This window comes from Colius striatus, chromosome 3 (assembly GCF_028858725.1).
Source record: "Colius striatus isolate bColStr4 chromosome 3, bColStr4.1.hap1, whole genome shotgun sequence".
NCBI classification, from domain to species: Eukaryota; Metazoa; Chordata; class Aves; order Coliiformes; family Coliidae; genus Colius; species Colius striatus.
In genome coordinates, this window is record NC_084761.1 from 56,596,950 (window position 1) to 56,618,369 (window position 21,420).

General features: G+C 39.4%; 1 protein-coding gene across 2 annotated transcripts in view; it reads right to left on the reverse strand.

The window, feature by feature from the left end:
- Nucleotides 1–528: 528 nt before the first annotated feature.
- The window catches only part of MARCHF1 (membrane associated ring-CH-type finger 1), a 92,998-nt gene continuing 72,106 nt past the window's right edge, over nt 529–21,420 (reverse strand). For both annotated transcript variants that reach the window (XM_061992694.1, XM_061992695.1), the window contains 2 exons: nt 6,219–6,366; nt 529–4,807 (listed from right to left, as the gene is read on the reverse strand). In XM_061992694.1, coding sequence (XP_061848678.1) covers nt 4,506–4,807; nt 6,219–6,366 — 450 coding nt within the window. In that variant the 3' untranslated portion in view covers nt 529–4,505. The remainder of the gene's footprint in view (nt 4,808–6,218; nt 6,367–21,420) is intronic.

Sequence of the window (21,420 nt, forward strand, 5' to 3'; positions counted from 1 at the left end):
TCCCCATCCTGTTGGGAGGGGGAGGAATGAGCAAGTGGCTGCTTCTGGTTCTTTCTTTATTCCCGGCTGGGCCTAAACCACACTGATATTGGGCATTCCACAATCAGGTATTATGAACATTTGATTCCAAAGCACTGTTCTGCTTAGGAAGTTGTCTTCTTCTCATCGTCTTACAGTTGAAGCCCAGTACTAGTTGCCCATTTTGGTACAGATATAAAACCAGTTGCTTTCTGAGTGTTCTTTTTGGAGTTGAAACCTGTTCATGGGCTTCCTTTCTGCAAGTTAAACAATGATAGTTCTTTTCAAGTGCTTTTGTACTGTGAGGTGTTTTCCTGAGCATTATGCCAAGGTGTGGTACACAAAACTAGCTACTTTGAGCTACCATGTTTATCGGTATTTAGTGTTTGTCTTTCTTGCAAGAGAGTGGTCTTCCCAAGCCATGTTCAGCATGTGATGCTCTATATAACAAAGTGACAAATGTAGAATACTACAGTAACTTGAGTCATTTGTTTAATACAAATACATTTTTTTCACAACAATAAGCAGATATATTACTTTTGTTTCCCTTACCTTCTGTCTTTCAGTACACATTCACCCACAGAAACATAGTTTTTGTTTTGCAAAAGAGAGGGAGTTAAACAAGTAACACAAACTAGTAGTTCCAAATATTATACACAGTAAAATATTTTCATCATAAAATTAGGTTCCATTGCAGTATTAGAAATTATAATAGTTTGTTCTGGTGGTGGGGAATTACTGTTTTTTTTTTTTCCTACACAACAAAAATAAACACTGCTTTCAGATAGAGCAGTGTGTGAATGGCACAGTTGGACTAGTTGACAGTCTTTGTAATGGTAATGATAGTCAAAAGTGGTATATTTATGCCAGTTGGAAATAAACTTTGTAATGCATGTAACTTAGGAAAAGAAATGTGCGTGTTTACAGGTTAGGAGCATCTTGTTTAAAATTCCAGGTCTGATCTGACACCAGATGACCTTTGCTTAAACAAGAATGCAGTCTAAGCTCTCTTGGTAATGACAGCTCAGAGCAAGGTTCTGCCCTTGTGTGTTTGGTCAGGCTAAATTCCATCATCAGTGTGGAGATGTGCTGTGGCTACACAGTTAGATACAGGTCTTTATTTGGCCTGTCATTTTCATTAAATAAAGTTTTTAGGACGTATCTGAAAACTTTCAGTATACTGTTTTTGCCAGGCAAAATCTTTTGGGGTTATTAAATGGATAGAGAAAATCATGATTTGTATGGGAATGGAAAAACATTGGTTGTTAAACAGCTGTCTAGTGTCTGTATTCATACAGCTTCGTGTATCCAAGGCATGTTGGTGTGAATTTCTCCTTGCCCTCTTGAAGAGGCTGCACTCTGCTTCAGAAACAAATTCTAATCGTACATGAAATCCCTGAAAGCTCTAGAAAAATCCAGTGCACCTGAGAAAGTGATGCACTGGCTAATACTGTAATGCTTTAAAAAGTTAAAGACTGCTTCAAGCCTGCTGGACTCTCTCTTGCTGCTCACTTGTCTCATTGTCTGTCTCAGCAGACAATGTCCCATCTTGATCTTTTTCCTGCTGTCCAAATCAATATTTCAAACAGAGGAGGAATGTCAACTGAAACCTTTCTCCATTCTGACATTTAGCTAACTATAAGCTCAGTTGCGTAGTTGAGCTGAGTGCCAAAATAAAGTTTTGAGCTTGTTAGTATAAAATTTTCAAGTTAACCTTCTTTAGCAGGGGACATGGACTAGATGATCTCTAGAGGTTCCTTCCAACCCCAACTATTCTGTGATTCTATGTTCTGTTGCTGATGCTTCAGAGTATTTAAAAATATATACAGTAATCTTGTTGGATGCTAAAAATGTGCTTTCAAAAGCCTCAGGTTTTTTGGTGGGTTTTTTGAGTTGAATTTTCTACTCGTTCAAAAAAAACCCAAAAATCAACGTGGATTAGTCTCCAGTAAACTGTCAAAATAGGGCATAAAGTACTTTCAAATAGGTTCATGATGCTACAGCAGGTCAAAGAATAAGCTGGCTAAAGAAGCAGGTTCACTACAGACTTAGTATGAAACTTTCTGATTATTTCAGAAAGCTCTTAATTATCTTCCATAATAATGTTCCTTGTCAGTCATTTTTGCTATGATTCATCAGATTTTATTGTAAACATAATTCCAAACATTTAGATGCAGCTTGTAATTTTAAGTGTCTGACTTCAGATATCATAACATTTACCTTTTAGCAAGTAGATTTACACTTTTTGAAAACCATGCCTTTGCAGACTATCTTAAATATGTGCAGTTATGAGGCATCCCTTAGTACAGTCATTGTTTCCTGAAGTCTTCTCTACAATTTTAAACAGAGAAATTATTTGGTTACTCTTGTTTGTCATTTCAAACGAGAAGCTGCTACACTTCCAGTTCACAGTTGTGTAACTGGAAAGTTATTTTCTATGAAACGTGCATGTCATTAGGTGAAAAAAACAAAACAAAACACCAACCTTAAACATTGGTCCAACTCACCTGTAGTAACTCAGAGGAAATACTAGTATGTATTTAGGGCCTGTTCAAGCACCAAGATTTTGTATCTGTCTAGCCAGATGACAGTCACTCTAGTCACAGTCAAATTACATGAGCAATTCCAATACAAAAGAACATAATGGTCTGATAAAAGACACATTTCTTGCCAGTACTACTACTTCCAGTATTCCCTGAGCCTTACGCCAGTAAGCACATTCACAAAGGAATGGCCTAATCTATAAACTCCAATACATCTTTGGCCCAGCACCCTGGATATTTGCAAGAACAGAATGATTGTGTTACTTAATCATAGATACTAGAGTGTGTAGAGAGGAAATTTACCATTAGAAATCTCAAGGCTTCTGTTGAAGTCTAGTTCACTTGCAATTGTGGCAGATTTCCCCCTTTCAATGAATATGTGTCCTCCTGTCTTTTTTACTCTGGTTTTTTTTGTTGTTGGCTTGTTTGCTTTTCCTCCTTTACCTAAATACAAGATGAAAAAAGAACTTTTTTTTTTTTTAAATATACATTACATTCAGGCCCCAGACTTGTCCATGCCAGTACTTAACTACTCCAAGTCAATACTTGCGGTTGTGTCCTGATGGTAAACATCACAGGTATGAGAATTGAATCACAAAATTAGTTCTTTATATATAATTCACCCTGTTGGACACAGTAATATTATCTACATTCATTTATCTATTGCACCCTTTAATGCTATTCACACTTGATTTTTATATGATAATGCTCAAAACACGAAGTTAACAACTGAACTGTTGAATCTCTAACACCTCAAATTTACCTGTACAGAGGAAAACCATTGATTTATTTTTTTCAGTCAGGAAGATAAAAACTAACTTTTCAGAACAAGGAGATAAAATCTAATGTTCTCTTAAGATATGTAGGTATATTCACTTACATCTACCTTTCTGTATCACGAATCTGATAAAATAAAACAAAAATGGCTTTCATCTTCCCTGTCATTCCTTTTCAGACCTTTGATAATATGCAATTTACTTTTGTATGGTTCTACAGTAAACTGCATTTTTTTCACATTTTGTTTTGCCTCAAAACCTTGTGTATCCAGTTTATGTCTAATTCACTCTTACAAAGTAAAACAAACAGCTGAGCTGCTTTTCTCAATACATATCCTGCTTCTGCAGGGGGCTTGGACTAGATGATCTCTAAAGGTCCCTTCCAGCCCCTACCATTCTGTGGTTCTGTGATATCTACACGTTCTTTGCTTCCTCTACTTATTTTGCTGACATTTATACGTAAAAAAAATCTGTAGGTTATGGAAACATGAGTTTACACTGGTTGGAACTGCCTACTTTTCCAAACTTCGGATATAATTTTTAAAAGCAATGCTACCTTTCAAATGTTTCAAATATCCTTAGCTGACACAGCTGCCCAAACATTCTGGCTCCACTGCAGTCACATACAAGTCTGTTAACATGTGAGGCTTTGAGAGTGAGTGCTGTGACACAGCTCTTTATACTTCGGTTCAGTTAATGCATGTAACTTGATTGGTACCCTTTTGAAGTCTGTTGGTAAGAAGATAAATAGCAAATACAAATGTTAGTAGTAAACAGATGAAAGGTTTTTGTTTTCTGTAAACAGAATGATTATTCAGGTCTGTTTCTGCCTTCCCAGCCATCCAATTTAAAAAAAAAAAAAAGGAGTCATCACATTTGTTTGGCATTGTCTGTTAAACCTGTTCTCTATTGCACTTTCTACACTTCCACTTTCACTACACTTGCTGACTAGTTGAGAAAATACTTCACAAATGGTCACATTCCATAAAGTAACAAGTTCCTTTGCTGGATCCATTTTCCTCGTGGAGTTCTGGGTTTTTTGTTTGTGTTTTTTGTGTTTCTCTTTTAAACTGAAAAAAAATGCACAGTCATTTATACTGTTTTTTAGCATTTGTAGTGTAGAAAACACTACACCTTATTCTGCAAGAAAGAAGTGAGGCTGTGTCTGTCAAACAGGCATGACCTCGGACGATGTTTCTTCAGCTGCTGGCTGAGAGTTTGTACTTGTCTGTGCTACTGGCACCACCACTGCGTCCTTGATGTCTGAGGTCTGAGTACATGAAGAGTTCTTCTCCTCCAGTTTTTTGGCAGTGTCTGGGCAGTTTTGAACAAAGATCACCCTGTTGTAGGCTTTCAACCTGCGCCACAGCTGCACATAAACCTTACACTGCACGTACATGAAGACCAGGCCTCCTGTGAATCCGATGGCCACCACAACAAGTTTTGTCCAAAATGGCCATTCAAGGACACCTTCAAAAGAAAACATTTATGTTTATTACCATTGTTGTACATTGAAGATCAAGTACTGAGTTTCAGTAAACTATTTTGAAAAGAAGCCACTTGCTATGAATTCCCAGGTACGTATATGCTATTGGGGCAGTGACTCAAGTAGAAAACAACACCAGTTTCCTATCCCATAAGTAAGTCAGCCGAGAAACTACATCTGCTCCTTGCTTTTAACTGACTTCACCACAATTTGGTCAAACAAGAGATATGAGGCTGATCTCACGAAGGAAGCACAATGCTTGATAAATTCAAACCCAAAACATTCTACTGTTCTTCAATAACATCCCCGTATTCAATAGCTTGCTTAAGTAAAAATACAAGTACGAAAACCAAGACAACTGTATACCTAGAAATATTACACACATCTTCAACAACTCTTCTCTTTAGTCATGCTAGAAGCATGACACTGTTTAGGGTAACTGAAACACCAACATTTACACTGCTATTACTTGGTCCTAGCATCATTCTGAAGCCAGGGTATAGTAAAAACAGGCAGTGGAAAGGGCTCTTATCTCCTGCATTATCTGCTATCATTGGCCACTTTTTCCTGCTGTCTATGTAACCTCCCCTGTGCTTAATGTCAGTTCAGATTGCAACTCAAAAGCTTTGTATTCTCTTCATCATAATAATCATATTTAAGACTTAAAAACACCAAATAGACTTAGATTTGAAATGGGAAACAATAGTTCAGTTTATGGAATACAGTTTCCACATACAGTAAGTATAATCCAAAAAGAAACCTTATGTTAAACAAGCACTTTGTCTGGTTGGGTTTTCAGTACCTCCATAGAAGGAGACTCCACAACATCTTTGTTCCAGTGTTTGACCACCCTCACAATAAACACAACTGGAACATGGACATTCATGGTGAAATTCTATTTGAAAGGATACAGAAATGGCTTTCTACACTAGTTAAGTTCCACATGAAGGACTAATGCAACCGGAACACTGTTTCTTGGAAGTTTTATTAAGAAGTTTGTCGATGAAAGGGCTGTGTTGTGTTTCAGAGAGTATCGAGGTTCAAGTGCGTAATTAATATAAATAGCTACTTTATGACCTGAAATTGCACTGAGCTGTTTGAATTTGACTCATCTAAAGCTCTTGTCTGAGCTTTAGAAATATGGGAGATTAACCTAGGAAGAACCAGTAGGCTAGTTAATCTGTTGTAATGATTACACTAAGTAGAGGTCTCTCTGCAGGGGCATAACAGGCTTTTAACACTGATGCACTCATTACTTCTGCATTAAAGCATTTGATGTAGCCCTGTATCAGTGAGCTGTTATTTAAGAACAGAAAGCGACTGGTTACACAGCTGCCTCTCAAAGCCACCCATTGTGTTATCAATACAAGATCGAAGAAGGTAAAAGATACTCGCCGTTATCGTTGCCTTGTTTAATTTCCTCAGCGGTTCTATCAATTAAAACATACAGTGACCAAACAACACAGGTAATTGCAATTACATGGAATGTGACTGAACAAACTATTTTCCTCCTCTCACTTGTTGTCATCTGTAGTTTCTCCCACTGTAATTAAGAAAAAAATCATAATTAAAAAAACCCAGACTTGTAAGATTTTACAGTAAACTGATTAGGCCATTCTGTCTCTCCCTACCAAAATTCTAAGCAGTCATGAAATTAACAAATCCTTTTATTTTGATAATACACATTACAGTAATATCTGCATTGTCACTGTAAAATTCATAACGATCTAATTTTCACAGATTCGGAGGAATGAAGAGTTATGTTCCATTTCTGTCTGCTTGTGACTGACATCTAAAGTAAATTAATTGCAGAACAGCCATAACATCTTAATAGGCAGATAAAAAGTTGAATATTTATTTTAACTTTACCTGATGCACACTTCTGGTGATGAGAGAACTGATGATGAGAATTGCAAACATCAGTTTGCAATACTTGATCAATTCTCAGCTCTTCTCAGTTGCTTAAAATTAGAAGGACACAGTTGTGGGACAGTCTTCCCATAAAATAAAAGCATTAGAAATTCAACCGTGTTGAGGATTAAATTCAATGAACTTGAGAAGATGACTATGTGGAAATGATCAGAGATGATAACAGTCAAACAGCCTCAGTAACACAAAAAGGACCTTCCAGGCATATGTTCGTGACTTATGGCAATAAACCCCAGCTTAAGGCTATTTTAAGATGAAACAGGCTATTTTCCCTATTTGAACAACGCAACTCTTGAGGAGATTTTTTGTCAATCTCAGTTGTGAAGACGTCCTTTTTTTTCAGCAATTCTTCTGCTAAAATGATTGCCTTTGAAAACAGATGAAAGAGTGTGACATTTGAAAGCAAAATGCCTCAGTTCCGAAGAATAATCTCCGAGTCGGTCGCTAGCATCTGAATGAACCGAGAACAAACCACGGTGCAACAGTGCCACCTCTCTGCAGAATGAACTGTGCTTCAGCATCCAACAACAGCATCCACAGCACTTGTCCGCCGGAGCCCCGCTGCTGCTCCTTCTGCATACAGGGACCTTTAGTACACTCGGGCAGCAGCTACTAACAGTTCCCAGGTCAAAACCCTGAAGGTATGAGTTTGGCCTTGTTTCCCTTGTTTGGTTTGTTGGGGTTTTTGGTCAGTTGCTTGGGATTTTTTTTAAATTTTGGTTTTTTTTGCTTTTGGGAAATAACAGCTTTCCCTAAATGGCTTAAGGCTAGTGCTGGAGATGGCATATAAGCTGGACTTTAACCTTCTTCTAGCCTGAATACTATTTGCTTTCTGGTCACATTTTGAAGGCGCACAACTGCAGTAAAAGCTGAGGAATGGCACTACAATGTCACCAATAGGGCTAAATCTCAGAAATGCTTCCTCCTGCCATTACTTCTAGAGCAGTACATACCAGGCCAAACAAATTTCAGTGTTTAACGGCAGTGAAAGCTTGCATGTTTCAGAGCTGTTGCCTCAAAACAACCTCAGGAGCATTTTCCAACCCTTGCTAGAATGTTACAAATGCAAGGCTTAAATGACTGTTTAGAAGAACAGAAATATTTCCTGAGTAATGTTCAAAGAGACAGAGCTAGCTGTTTATTTCCAAGCTGATACCTCAGTTCAGTTTCTGGTACATCTACTGAGCAGTGAAAACTAAGCCTGCTAGTTTTTGTACGGCAATTTGGGAAAACATGAGGCATTAAAAAATAAAGTACTGAAACACAAACCCAGAACCTTATATTCATTGTAGTTCACGCAGGTACTATACAGTGGTCAGATCAGACAGACTGTGGCATTATCATCAAAGTCTTATTAAATAGGAAAGTGTGGGCTGGATGATTCAGGTAGTGAGGTGGATTGAAGGGAAGAAGGCAAAGAGTGGTGATCAGTGGGGCAGGGTCTAGTTGGAGGCCTGTCTAGTGGAGTGCCTCAGGGGTTGGTGCTGGGAACAGTACTGTTCAATCTATTCATAATGACCTTGATGAGGGAACAGAGGGCACTATCAGCAAGTTTGCTGACAATACTAAACTGGAGGGAGTGGGTGACACACCAGAAGGCTGTGTTGCCATTCAACAAGACCTGGACAGGCTGGAGACTTGGGAGGGGATAAATCTGATGAAATTCAAAGGCAAGTGTAGAGTGTTGCATCTGGGAAAGAATAACCCCATGTACTAGTACAGGTTGGGGAATGATCTTTTAGAGAGTAGTGTAGGGGAAGGAGACCTGGGGGTCTTGGTGGACAGCAGGATGACCATGAGCCAGCAATGTGCCCTCATGGCCAAGAAGGCCAATGGCATCCTGGGGTGTATTAGAAGGGCTGTGGGCAGTAGGCCAAGAGAGATTCTCCCCCCACCTCTACTCTGCCCTCGTGAGACTGCATCTGGAATCTTGAGTCCAGTTCTGGACCCCTCAGTTCAAGAAGGACAGGGAGCTGCTGGAGAGGGTTCAGCGCAGGGCCACCAAGATGATGAAGGGAGTGGAATATCTCCCTTCTGATAAAAGGCTGAGGGAGCTGGGGCTCTTTAGCTTGGAGAAGACTGAGGGGTGACCTCATTAATGTTTATAAATGTAAAGGGTGGGTATCAGGAGGATGGAGCCAGGCTGTTCTCAGTGATGTCCACTGATAGGACAAGGGGCAATGGGTATAAGCTGGAACACAAGAGATTCCAAAGAAATTTAAGGAAGAATTTCTTCCCTGTGAGGGTGACAGAGCACTGGAACAGGCTGCCCAGATGGGTTGTTGAGTCTCCTTCTCTGGGGACATTCAAAACCCATGTGGATGAGTTCCTGTGTGACCTTCTCTAGGTGGTCCTCTCCTGGCAGGGGCATTGGACTAGATGATTTTCAAGGTCCCTTCCAGCCCTCAAGTTTCTGTGATTCTGTGATTACAATCACCAGCTTAGCAGCATTTGACCTGGAGGCTTTCATCCTTTTTGCAGTGAAAAATTCAAATCAAGTCTTGCAACAGGCTTTCTTTCCAAAGTAAAAGTTGTCTTTGTCCAGATGGAACAAAGGGTTTTACCTTAACCCTTCACTTTCAACATTCAACATTGAATATAAAGGATGAACTGTGTTATTAAATAGAAATTTTCTGTCACTTCATCCCTGATGCTACACTTTTTGGTGTACGGAAGAGACTATTATGAGCTAAACTTTCATTGTCATGTATACCTGCAGTCTCATTATAGCCATTTTTTCTCTGTAACATACACAAAAGCCTTACAGTGTTGATCTGAATGCCCAGTAAAATAAAGTTTTTAAAGTCAAAAAGGAATGCTGGTCCCATTACTCTAAATGTAAATATTTTGCAGGTCAAAAAAGAGACAAAACCAAATGAACAGCAGTCAGGATAAGTAAATAAAGTAACAAGTTCACAAATTCTGCTGATATTTACAAGAAAGGCATATGGGGAGAGGGAGCTAGGAGAAATGGGTTAAAGCAGGCATTTTTTGCTGACATCCCATGATCAAATCCAGCCAGAAAACAAGCCAAGGCCTACTGGACTCTGCTTCCTCCCTTTGGGCCCTTTTCTTCTCCCACAAGACAGAGCACCTGTCTGCCTGGTCTATCCACATGACTGTCTCCAGAATTGAGCTGGCTGGCAAGAGACCCAGAGAGGCCTCCAGGGCATGGGTGGTTGTGAAACTGGAAGATTCCCACTTGGGATGCAAGAAAGGAACAAGGACCAAGGACAGACTCCTGCTCCCATGGACAGATGCAGAGGGATCAGAGTACTTGGGAGCATTTTACAGCTCTCGATGTCTCCCAAAGCTATGCTTCTCTTTTGCCCTGCCCTAGCTGCAGTCCTCATTCTCCACTTAACTCTAGTCATGGTAGGCTGAGCTCAGAAGAGGAAATACAATGAATCGTTGTGCACTGCTTCTGGTGGTCCCTGAGGTAGCTGAGGTACTTCTCCTCTTCTACTAATGTATTTTTGCTTGGTTGAATAGAGACTACTGTTACTCTCTACTAGATGAGTGATGTTAGCAGAAAACTACAATCCACTATTTTAGGATTTTTGCAAACAGACTTAAATAAAAAAATTAACCGAATGTTACCACAGATCTGTTTGGATAAAAGCCCAGTTATATGAAATAAAATTTGCTTGAAAATTCAGAACAATATAGTGAACAGTGAAAGCACCAGCCCCTTCTGCTTGTGCTTTACAGTCTAGGGATCTATATAACTTAAAGTTGGGTAAGTTTGGCAGGTGCTACTGCATCATGTAGTGCATTGATGCCTCCTTAACCACTGATAAATTCACCCCCGCTGTCTTTTGAAGCTTCTGCATTTCTCATGGCTCTCTACATTCATGACAGCAAGATAAAAATAAATTGCATCATGTTTTATTACCTTCAACAGGGATCTAGAAAAGTGTACAACCATCAGGTTGACGACTCTGTAACGTCCCACAGAGAGAATATCAGATGCCACCAAGAACAAAAAAATATTTAAAAGTTAAATGCCCAGATGAAATTTTCCTTGGAATTGTATAAATTAATACTCCTAAGGTGTTCTAGAGACTGGAAGGAGAGAAAGAAATGGAAGACTATAATGGAAGAGGCATTTATAACAAATTGCAAGTTGTTGCATCACCACTTGAAAGACAAATACCATTTGAAACACAACTACTGTAGTTTTTGCCTCCTCCAAAGCACCCCTTCACTGTTGTATATCTGATTGCCACCACCCAGAGATTCCTTAATCCTGGCAGCAATACAAACACAGATTGGAAATCATCACAGATGCAGATGATTTAATGTTTTGAAAATGCAAGGAATCACATTTATTTTGTTATGCTCCACAAAACAGGTGTGCTAAAACACTTGTTAATATCTAACAACCACAAGACCTTTTTTGCAAGTCACCAAAAAGAAATTCACAAGGCAACAATATGTATCCCGAGGAGAAAGCTTGAAATATTCCCAGGCCCCCTGTTATTTTCTGAATAAGCTTTCTGAGCATTACACTTGCACTGTGCTCTGCAAACCACTGGAGGGTAGTAGGAGACTATCTACCTGCTTCTAGGTTCCTATCAAGAAGCCCAAATGAACTGTCAAAGGAAAGAAGCTGGAATGTAAATGTGATCGGAAACACTCCTCCCACCGCAACTACTACTTACAGCTACTTCTGAAAAATGATGCGCAGCTCAGCCTGAGTTCCTATGCTTTACTAACAGAGAGGTTTGTAATAATCTTGAAAGTGGCAGCTGTAAAACTGTACACTGTTCTAGGTTTCTAATTTGTGTTGTGGTTTTAAGTCTATCTTGCTCTGAAACTTCAAGGGAGCAGTTAGTAATTTCACAATCCACTCTTGCAATTACAAAATGGAGTCACGAGTCTTCTGGGGAAAACAAAAAAAAACCTAAAAAGGGGAAAAAATTAATAGCCTATTCACATAGAACATCTAAATCTTATGTAGACAACCACTTCCCTTTCCTGTAACACAGTCTGAGAAAATCCCTGATATTTATTTTAAGGGACAAAAGTTTGCCTCCCTGCATATTACTTCTAATAAAAGCTTGGTTAATCAGTGTATAACAAATAAATATGGGTATTATTTTAAAATAACTTTTGAAAAAAGATTGTCTGTGGATATGGGGATGCTGCTTCATGTCCTTCTTAACAGAAGCAAATCTGCACTTTTAATTCCCTCCCATACACTGAGCTTTCTGCAAAGTAGTTTCATGATGGCACAATGCAGAACCAAAAGCTTCACGTTGCTCACACAAAAGCCTTTACCATGCCACAGAATTGCACTGTGCAAACTTTGCTGCCTGTGTTCCTTTTTTCCTACCTTCAGATTGTAGGTTTAGTATCTGCTTGCCCCAATCTGCCATTTTGTGTACCCCTGTTGCCTCCTGCTAGTGGTAATCTTCTCTTACATTGGCCACAGAATTTTGTCTACATAAACTTCCTGAGGCAACTTTATCTACTGCAGGCCTCCAGCTTCACAACCTTTTATAACCAAAGGCCTCTCTCCTGCAGAGGCTCATGGCTGAGGATGCCAAACTGAAGATGAGTTAATGGGGTGCTTTGCAACCTGCTATGAATGCTTGTACTTTTAACCCCTGGGTACTTTCAGGAACCCTATTTTTTAAAACTGCACAAAAAGAAGCCTAACAGAGGAATGTGGTACAGGCATGGCAGTGTCAATATTGAATTTTCTTCCATTCTGACACTTTTCTCCCTATCCATCATTTAGCAAAAAATCACAATGAATGTCATGTAAACAGCACCCACAGAAGGAATTCCTTCTGCTGTCACTTAGAGCTAAAGTCATCACGCAAAATTTTCTGAATTCTACAATCTAAAGAATGACTTTGAGCCAACTTCTGTCTTGAAATAATCATGCCTGTAAAACGAAAGTTAAAATTATTTACTATGGTCTGATGTAGAAACTGCACTCTGCACATAGACTGGGAATACACAGGAAAGCATCTTTCTTAGCTCTAATCAGGCCTGAAGGATCTAGCTAGCACTTTTAAAAAAAGCTCTTAAGATCTGGAGCAGTGTATGATGAACTGAGGTAAGCAGAGAAGATGTGTCAGTAGTCTGAACATGTAACTCAGAGTTATTCATATTGTGTGGGTTAAGGAGGGTTTTCTGGTCACTTGTTGCAGCACTAATTGGCTCGGGCTCCACAGTAAACTGTTCACTACTATCAACACACCAGCTGGAGGAAAGCAGCTGCAACGGTAGTTTGCAGGGATAGAATTTGTGCAGTGGGTGGTGGAGTAAGAAATAACAGTAATAAAGGACAACAGGGTTCCACACGTTGGGAGAAAAAATATTCTCACGCAGATTTGAAGTGCTGATGAGAGATGAGACATCAAACCTTGTAATTTGAATAACAAAATTTTTGGCCACTCTGTGCCATCTAAACAACATGGGATTACAGCCTGTGCCTGAGGGAGTGCATCTTAAAGAAGGAAAAGGCATGTCTCACTGCATCCTGCTCCAAGGCAAGAAGTGCCTCTTGTATGGTCCAACAGAATATGCCAAGTCTGATGGCTGAAAAGAGAAGGGTTTGAGCCATGAAAACACCTCTCTGTTTTTTTCTCCAAACTCATCCAGAGCATATCCAGAGAGGAAGTACTGCTCAGGTTCAAAGAAAACATGTTTGTCATTGCCTTTTGTCAAAAGATACATCCCAGAGAAGAAACTCTTGTATTGATTAAGAACACAAAACCAGAACTAGACCTCAGCTACATTAGCCACTGAACACAAAAATACTCCTAAAATCCCATGTTGCATGGTGCATCAATTGGGCATATCTATGCACAAGCTCACTTTGATCTAGTAAAATCATTAGATGAGCTGGTACAAATCTTTCACTGCCAAATTTATCTGAAGTTTACATAAAAATCTATTTCTGCCTCTAGGTGACACTAAACCATTCTGGCTGAAATTCCAATGAATGTCTGTGGTGTATTTCAGTCATCTATTTAGAAGTTTAAAACTGAATGAGAAATGGGTGCATTTCTAAAGACAAACACATTTCAATTCAGTTTTATGTGTGACATGCATATCTAGAGTAATAAAATAACTACATAATGAAAAATCTCACTTTTATAAACACCTTAAGATTATAATCTATAAGGAACTAATAATTCAGTTTATCAAAATCAAACAGCACTATATTTCTCTTTTAATTGGCAGTTAAAAGAGCTGGACTTGAGTGATAGAATCAATATACACTCTTCACAAATTTATACAGTTTTTAGCTGTGTGTGTCATCAATTAGCAGACCCTTAGAAAATGCAGAATAGGGGTATTAAGCCATTTGTGGAGATAATTTCTAAAATGAAGTAGCTGTTTTTCCAGTCTGGGAGTACTATTGAGAATATTTCTCATTAACCAACTAGAAGATCTTTGGTACTTGCATCCTAATCATCCCAACATAATCTAAACAAAAAAATGCAACGCTTTGGAAATACAGGAATAGCCAGAGCTCATGTCCCTCTCATCCAACGCCCCGTCTCGCATGGAGGCCAACACCAGATGCTTCAGAGAAAGATGTAACAAACCTTGTGGCAAGTAATTATAGCATAATCTCTCTATATTGGGAGCTTCTTCCTAACTCCCATCTGCTAGAAATTATTTTACATCAATACATAGAATGCAAAAGTACTCCACAAAGTGTTGATTTTCCAAGCATCCTCTTCAAATGATGAAACATTAACCAATTCTTTGTTCAACAGAGGTCTTTGACGCTCTGGTACTACTATGAGCTTCTCTGTTACTATTGCTGTTCCTTTACTTGGCTTGTAAACTGTTTATGAAAAGGATCATTATCTCCTAGCACAGTATGCTTCAGCTACCTTACCTAAAAATATAATCCTGACAAACTGCAAGTGAAACATTAAACCACTGCTCAGGAGTGAACCACCACCATAACGGAAAACTCTGGGGAATGTCTGGCAATAAGAAGCAGCAGCACACATCTAGAACTCTAGAAAAAATATTACTTTAGATGCCTGGGCATACGCCTCTTATTCATAAGAACACACTACTCTCATAAGAACAAGTCTTAGGAGGAGTAGCTGAGGAGAGACATGATCACACTCTGCAATTACCTGAAAGGAGGTTGTAGCAAGGTAGGGGTCCATCTGTTCTCCCAAGTAACAAGAGATAGAACAAGAGGAAATGGCCTCAAGTTGCACCAAGGGACATTTAGTTTGTATATTAGGAAGAACTTTTTCACTGAGAGAGTTGTTAGACACTGGACTAGGCTGCCCAGGGAAGCGGTGGAGTCACCATCTCTGGAGATACTTAAAAGACACACAGATGAGGTGCTTAGAGACATGGTTTAGTGGTGGGCTTGCCAGTGTTAGGTTAGTGCTTGGACTTGATCTTAAAAGTCTTTTTCAACCAAAATGATTCTATGAGTCTACTTAAAAAACAATAAAAAATAAAGCTACATAGGGGCAACCCATAAAGAAGTAAGGAAAAAAGGGGTAGAATCTATGTCTCCACCACCATTTACCACAACAGAGAAGCAGATGCTACTGTTGCCTGCTCTCCCTACAGTAATTCTACAATCATTCTATCTAAAGGATCTAGTTTGCATGTCACTTTTAATCTCTTTGCAGCCAGTCGCCTCCTGCCTCTGTCTACTCCGTCTTTCCAAAACAGCAGCACATCTAGCTGAAGGCATGACATTTTCCTCCAGTCACTAAGTAGCAAATGCCTTTAAATTACAGTCCAACTTTCAAACAAGAGTTACTTAGAAAAATTCTCAAAAAAAAAAAAAATCCAACCCAAAGAATCAATCAATCAATCAAACTACTATACCACAAACCACAGATCATAATTTTGCTGCAAGACTAGTTAAGCTGAGATTTCATTTTCCAGCCAAAGAGGGTGGGGGTGATGCATTTTGCGTTATGCACTTAATGGGCAACACAAGAGCAGCTGTGACATGTGCTTAGTGTGGGTTTGAGATGGATTGTATTAGGGTAAAGCAGCAACTGTGAGTCCTTCCTCCACTACAGCAGCTGTAAGAAACTGTAGTGGTTTTGTCTGGGACGGGTTTTGTAGTTGGGGGGCTACAGGGGTGGCTTCTTTAAACAAATTGCTGCCAGAAGCTTCCCCTGTAGCTCACAAGGTTAGGTCCAGTCAATTCTAAGATGGACCCCACAGCTGACCCAGGCCTGGCCAATTAGTGACTGAAGTAACAGCTCTGTGAATAAGGTACTTGAGAAGGGGAAGAAGTTGCTACGCAGTTGCTAAACTGCAGCAGCAGCAACAGGGAGTGAAAATGTAAGAACAACATCTCTGCAGACACCAAGATCAGTGGAGAAGGAGAGGGAGGAGGTGCTTATGCCCTGGAAGATAGACACCCCTGTGACCTGTGGTGAGGACCATGGTAAGGCAGCTGTGCCCCTGCAGTCCATGGAGGCCACCGGGGGAGCAGAGATCCGCTCACAGCCTGTGGAGGACTCCATGCTGGAGCGAGTGGATGCCTGAAGGAAGCTGTGACTCCATGAGAAGCCCACCCTGGAGCAAGTTCTTGGTAGCACCTGGGAGCCCATGGGGAGAGAGGAGCCCACATCAGAGCAGGTTTCCTGTCAGGATTTGTGATCCCGTAGAGAGACAGGCCGGAGCAGTTGGTATCTGAAGGACTGTTCTCCTGGTGGATGACCCACGTTGGGGCGGAGTGTGAGGAGCTGCCCTATGGGAAGGACCCATGCTGGAGCAGTTTGTGAGGAGCTGTAGCTCATGGGAAGGATTCACATTGGAGAAGTTCATGAACTGACTGTAATCCCCATTCCCCATCCCCTGCACTGCTGGGGGGGAAGGAAGGAAAGTCCCGGGAAGAAAGAAGGGTGGGGGAGGTGTTTCAATATTCAGGTTTTATTTCTCATTTCCCTGCTCTGTTCTGATTGTTCATTAATAAAGCAAACCCTTTTCTCCCCAAATTGAGTCTGTTTTTCCTGTGACAGTAATTGCTGAGTGATCTCCCTGTCCTTGACTCACGAACCTCTCATTTTATTTCTCTCTTACCTGTCCAGTTTAGCAGGGGGACTGATAAAATGACTTGGTGGGCATCTGGCACTCAGCCAGGCCTAAAACCACCACAGAAACAATTTCCCAACAGTTTGTGCGAGTGTTGCTGTCTTCAAACACCAAGTAGCATGGGCTCCCTTTGCACATCTGACTATATTTTGGCCTTAAATAGTGTGATGGATTTAAATAGAAGGCTGGGATAGCATGGCAGAAATTGGAGAGAAATTGGAGAGGAAGGTAGATATAGCAACATGCTAGAGATCAACATCCCATTACATAGCCTTGCGTGCCTCTCCACTTTCTTTAGCTCTGTCCAACTAAAGTGAAACTCTGTGAAGATCTGTTCCCTTAGGCATCTAAGACATAGTTACATCACCAAAGTTTTGTCAAAGCCTTTACTTGAATTACCTTCTCTTCAGTATTCACCACACTGCTTAATTTCCTCAACAGCAAGTTGTCTGGCCTGCTGAGAAGTATCTTGAAGCATGCATTCGAAATTAGAGCTGATGAAACAAAACTGGTGACACCTGAAAAGCTAAATCAACAAATATAATTTCTGTGTATTTAGCTGTACTTATAACGTTATACAGTCTTGTCCAAGAGTTACAACAGAATATTAGTTATTCCACTTTCCACCTAGAAAATATTTTTCATCCAAGTTTGCCTTCTCTTAGACCAACGTCAGCATGAAAATTCCCACCACTGCCTTGTACTAAATGTGCTTGGTCTCTTTTTGTTTCCTGGTCATGTCCTTGACTCTCCCATTTGAAACAGTTAATTTAAACACTCTTTCCAATATGTAAAATTCCCTAAGAGTTCTAATTTGCATCTTACAGAACAAAAACTTAAAGCCATTTCCCTGGAGAATTTGCTGTGCAACCTGGCCTACAGAAGTGTGCATTACACTGCTGTGGTCCAAGGCCCTTCAGCATCATGTGTTGAACAGAAATGGAGAGAAGTATGGCAGCAAGCAGAGGAAGGGAAGGGTATGAATGTACCTTTGCATTCTAAGAGTCTTGTGAGGAGTACAGTAGAGTGGAAACAGAAAGAAGACATACCTGAAAGTCACTGAATGAAGAGCAGCCAATTAGGACCGTTGGATTAACCACAAGGATGTGTTGCATGTCTTTTTATCTCTTTTTCTGTCCTTCACTGTTACAGATCAAAGATGCTCTTACTAATTCTCCCTCCCCACAAAATTAATAATACAAGTGAATCTGAACACTCTTTCTTTTTATATGGTTATTACTACATTCCTGAAGTTGTAAGAGCAACTGACATATATAGTACAGAATACGAAACTCGACTTCTGAGCTTCCCTTAACAAATCAGTTTCAATTGTTACAAAATGTGGCTTGGCTTAGATGTCCTTATATATGGAACTCCTTGCATTTTTAAATGCATTGTTGTTTAAACTATCTAGACTTATCTTATTTTTGCTACTATACACAGAGTATATATTCATATGTCTGAATTGCTATGTAATCAAGATTAAAAAAAGCTGCTTCATAAATTAGACTTTAGCAAGAATACTGACTTCCCAATGAATAGGTACAGTTACCTTCTCTGTATTTTCATTTTCCCACAAGAGAGACTCTCTTGATCCAATTAAATAAAAATGAAATAGAGGAAATCTGTGCTGAGAAAAGGCTACAGTAATTACCACAAAACTACCGTCTAGTGCTCTGGTAAAGGGCTGAGGGAACCTATTCATTCTGAATGACCTCCAACAAATGCCATACATTCCAATTTTGCTGCATACAACTTTAAGTAGATGAATAAAGGCCTGAATAATTCCTGGAGGAAAGCTGCCTTTTTTTTTTCCAAGTAATGTTAATAAATTGCTACAGGAATAAAATTAAATTAACACTACAAATAACAAGATATACTGAACAAACTGATAATTATCCTATTTGATAATAATTTAGATCAAGTACTGTACAAGAGAACATCACTGTGTTCAACGAAAGCCATTTTCTGCATACATTCCACCAACAAGTAAGCATCAGGCTATGAACTAAAAATAATTTCTGATCATTTTCACCTCAACAGGTCCCACTCAAAATGAACTTGAGGCAAATAACCACTTTAATAGTATATATTAGTTATGTGAGAAATTGAAACATACATTAACCCAATCATAAATAGCAGCCAGCTCCCATTAGAACTGGTAAAATCCCTACCTTCAGAATTAAACAGTAAAAATGGCATTTTTATTAAAGCCCATGAATAACAACGACTGGTTTAGGTCAATGCCTGGGTTGATTATGCCCTTTAAATTTTATATTTCTGGCTATAGGTTTTGTGTCAGGGCACCATTGCATTTCAATTTTCTTTAGTTATAAAGCCAGTATCAAGAGATTCTCTTAATTATTTTCAACGCTTCAGCTACTCAGCTCCTGTTCTGCTGTAACTATTGACGAGGCCAAGCTGTGAAACAGAACTCTGAAAGGGCTGAAATAAAAGATGAAAAGGAGACTCCAAATTTTTAAAAGATGAGATGCTGATGAGTTGCAGGATGGGGTAGATTCCGCTAAGCAAAATGGAAGTTAAAAATTTTGACGCAAGTACAATCTGTAAAACAGCTCAGACTGAACTGTTTATTTCAGCCTCAGAAAGCACAGAAGGATTTGTAGCTCCCAGAGCTCATGTTCATGGTTCTGTGCAATAGTGGATAACAACACTAATACCCAGAGCTGGACAGTCTCTTGAATTCCCTTTGCTTTTGTAAATGCTACTGAACAGCAGAACTAGCAAATTTGGTCACTACCAACTAATTAAAAGAGGAAACAGCTTTCATTTCATTTTCTGACACAGATTTTTTGATGCAAGTTCAAAGCACTGTCAATAAAAATATCTTGTTCAGCCTCCAGGAAGAGTGCTGCGCATGGATATGTTTCAGCAAAGTATCATATTAAGACAGCTTTTTGCAAGCCTAAGGGTATGTTATGATGGTTTCGAGGTATGAGGCACAAGAGGTCAGAATCTCTTGTCAGAAGTCCATGGAAGCTGCAACAGCTCTATGAATAAAAGCTGTGCTGAATGGAAGAGAAAGAAATGTGGAGATAGAAAGCTAACCCAAATTCTAGCACTATGAGAAAGCTAAGATCTATTATTCTTGTTATGGCACAAAATGCAACACCACATTACTCGGCAAACTAAAGCTTGTTATCTATATACAGATAAATTAGCAGCAATGCTCTCCCTCAAAAATTAGGAATACAACTATCTAAACAAAGTAGTCCCTTACATCCTTGAGGCATCACAACAGGATATAAAGGCTACAGAATTATTTTTACCTTTAAAGCTTTAATATACACATTCTCCCTTGAGCAAAAAGTTATTCACTCTAATGACATGATAGCCAATAAGAAAGTAATAGCTTTGTGCCTTTGTGCATACTGGTGAAGCGTCTGACCCCACATCTTGCAAGAAATTATTTGAGGCTAGTGATGTTTTGAGACAGTTTACTGGAAGAAAGAAAACACCGGAGCAGGTTGCCTTGACGACGCTGTATAGCTGCACCAGAAATCAAAAGGAAATGTAAGAGCTTCTTCTATGTTAAGGACTGCAAAATATTCACCAAATTGGGTTAAAAGAGAATGAATCCTACAGCAAGTCAATGTTACCTGACCTATGCAATATTACCTATCATTTCTTGTCACGAGCCTTATTAGAAAACTGATGAAAAAGCCAGATGGTTCGTACTTCACTGCACAGGGCAATATGAAGTAAACAGCAAGTGATACAATAATGAGTGCTCAAAGCTTCCTTGTTTGGTTTGGTTTGGTTTTTTTTCCCCAGGAGACTCTGCAGGTCACTTCTGGTTCTGAGAGTCTACTCTGGTAGGAGAAGTGGTTTCTAACAGTGACCACTTTTGATTTCATAACGATCTCACAAAGATGTCTCTGCAGGCTATATCACTTTTGGCAGCAAATGCCATATTCTTAAACAAGGAATGTAAATGCAGATTATGCAGCTAGCATTGAACCAAAAATAAATCAATACCCTTAACATATTTTGCCTCACCGTATTTATCAAGCATGCTACCAGATCTTATTAAAAAAAGATTTACCCACAAACATCCACTTATGAATGAATTCCTCCAGGCAGTCATATTTTTTAAAGGATTTTTTTATAGGATTGTGTTGAGTTCAGAGAAGGGAGCTGAATCTGCGGGTGATGACGTGTTTTGTATAAAAAGGCACCTTATTGAGTTTTAACCCCAATGAAGAGAGCAGAAGCAGATGTGTTCCTGCTTCAGACTGACACATTAAGTCTCTGAGAGGAATGGGACTTCAAGATTCACTTTAGACTTCACTTTTGTCTACCATAGCTCTCAAAACAGCAGACTTGCTTCTGTTGTTTCCACAGGTGATTCACTTTTTCTTTTTTTAAGGAGGCTTTGGAATTGCTGATTTTTCTGCTTTTCAGCTGGGTATTACCCATACAAGTTGTATGTTGGCTCAAACGCTACAACTTAATAGGTTTCACAGCTCCTACTGATCCCATAGTCTTGTTGTAAACAAAGTATCTTTAGCCCACTATAGTAAAACTAATATTTGGTTTTGATCCAATAGATAAATCAGTATCACACCAAATGGTTCATGATGTT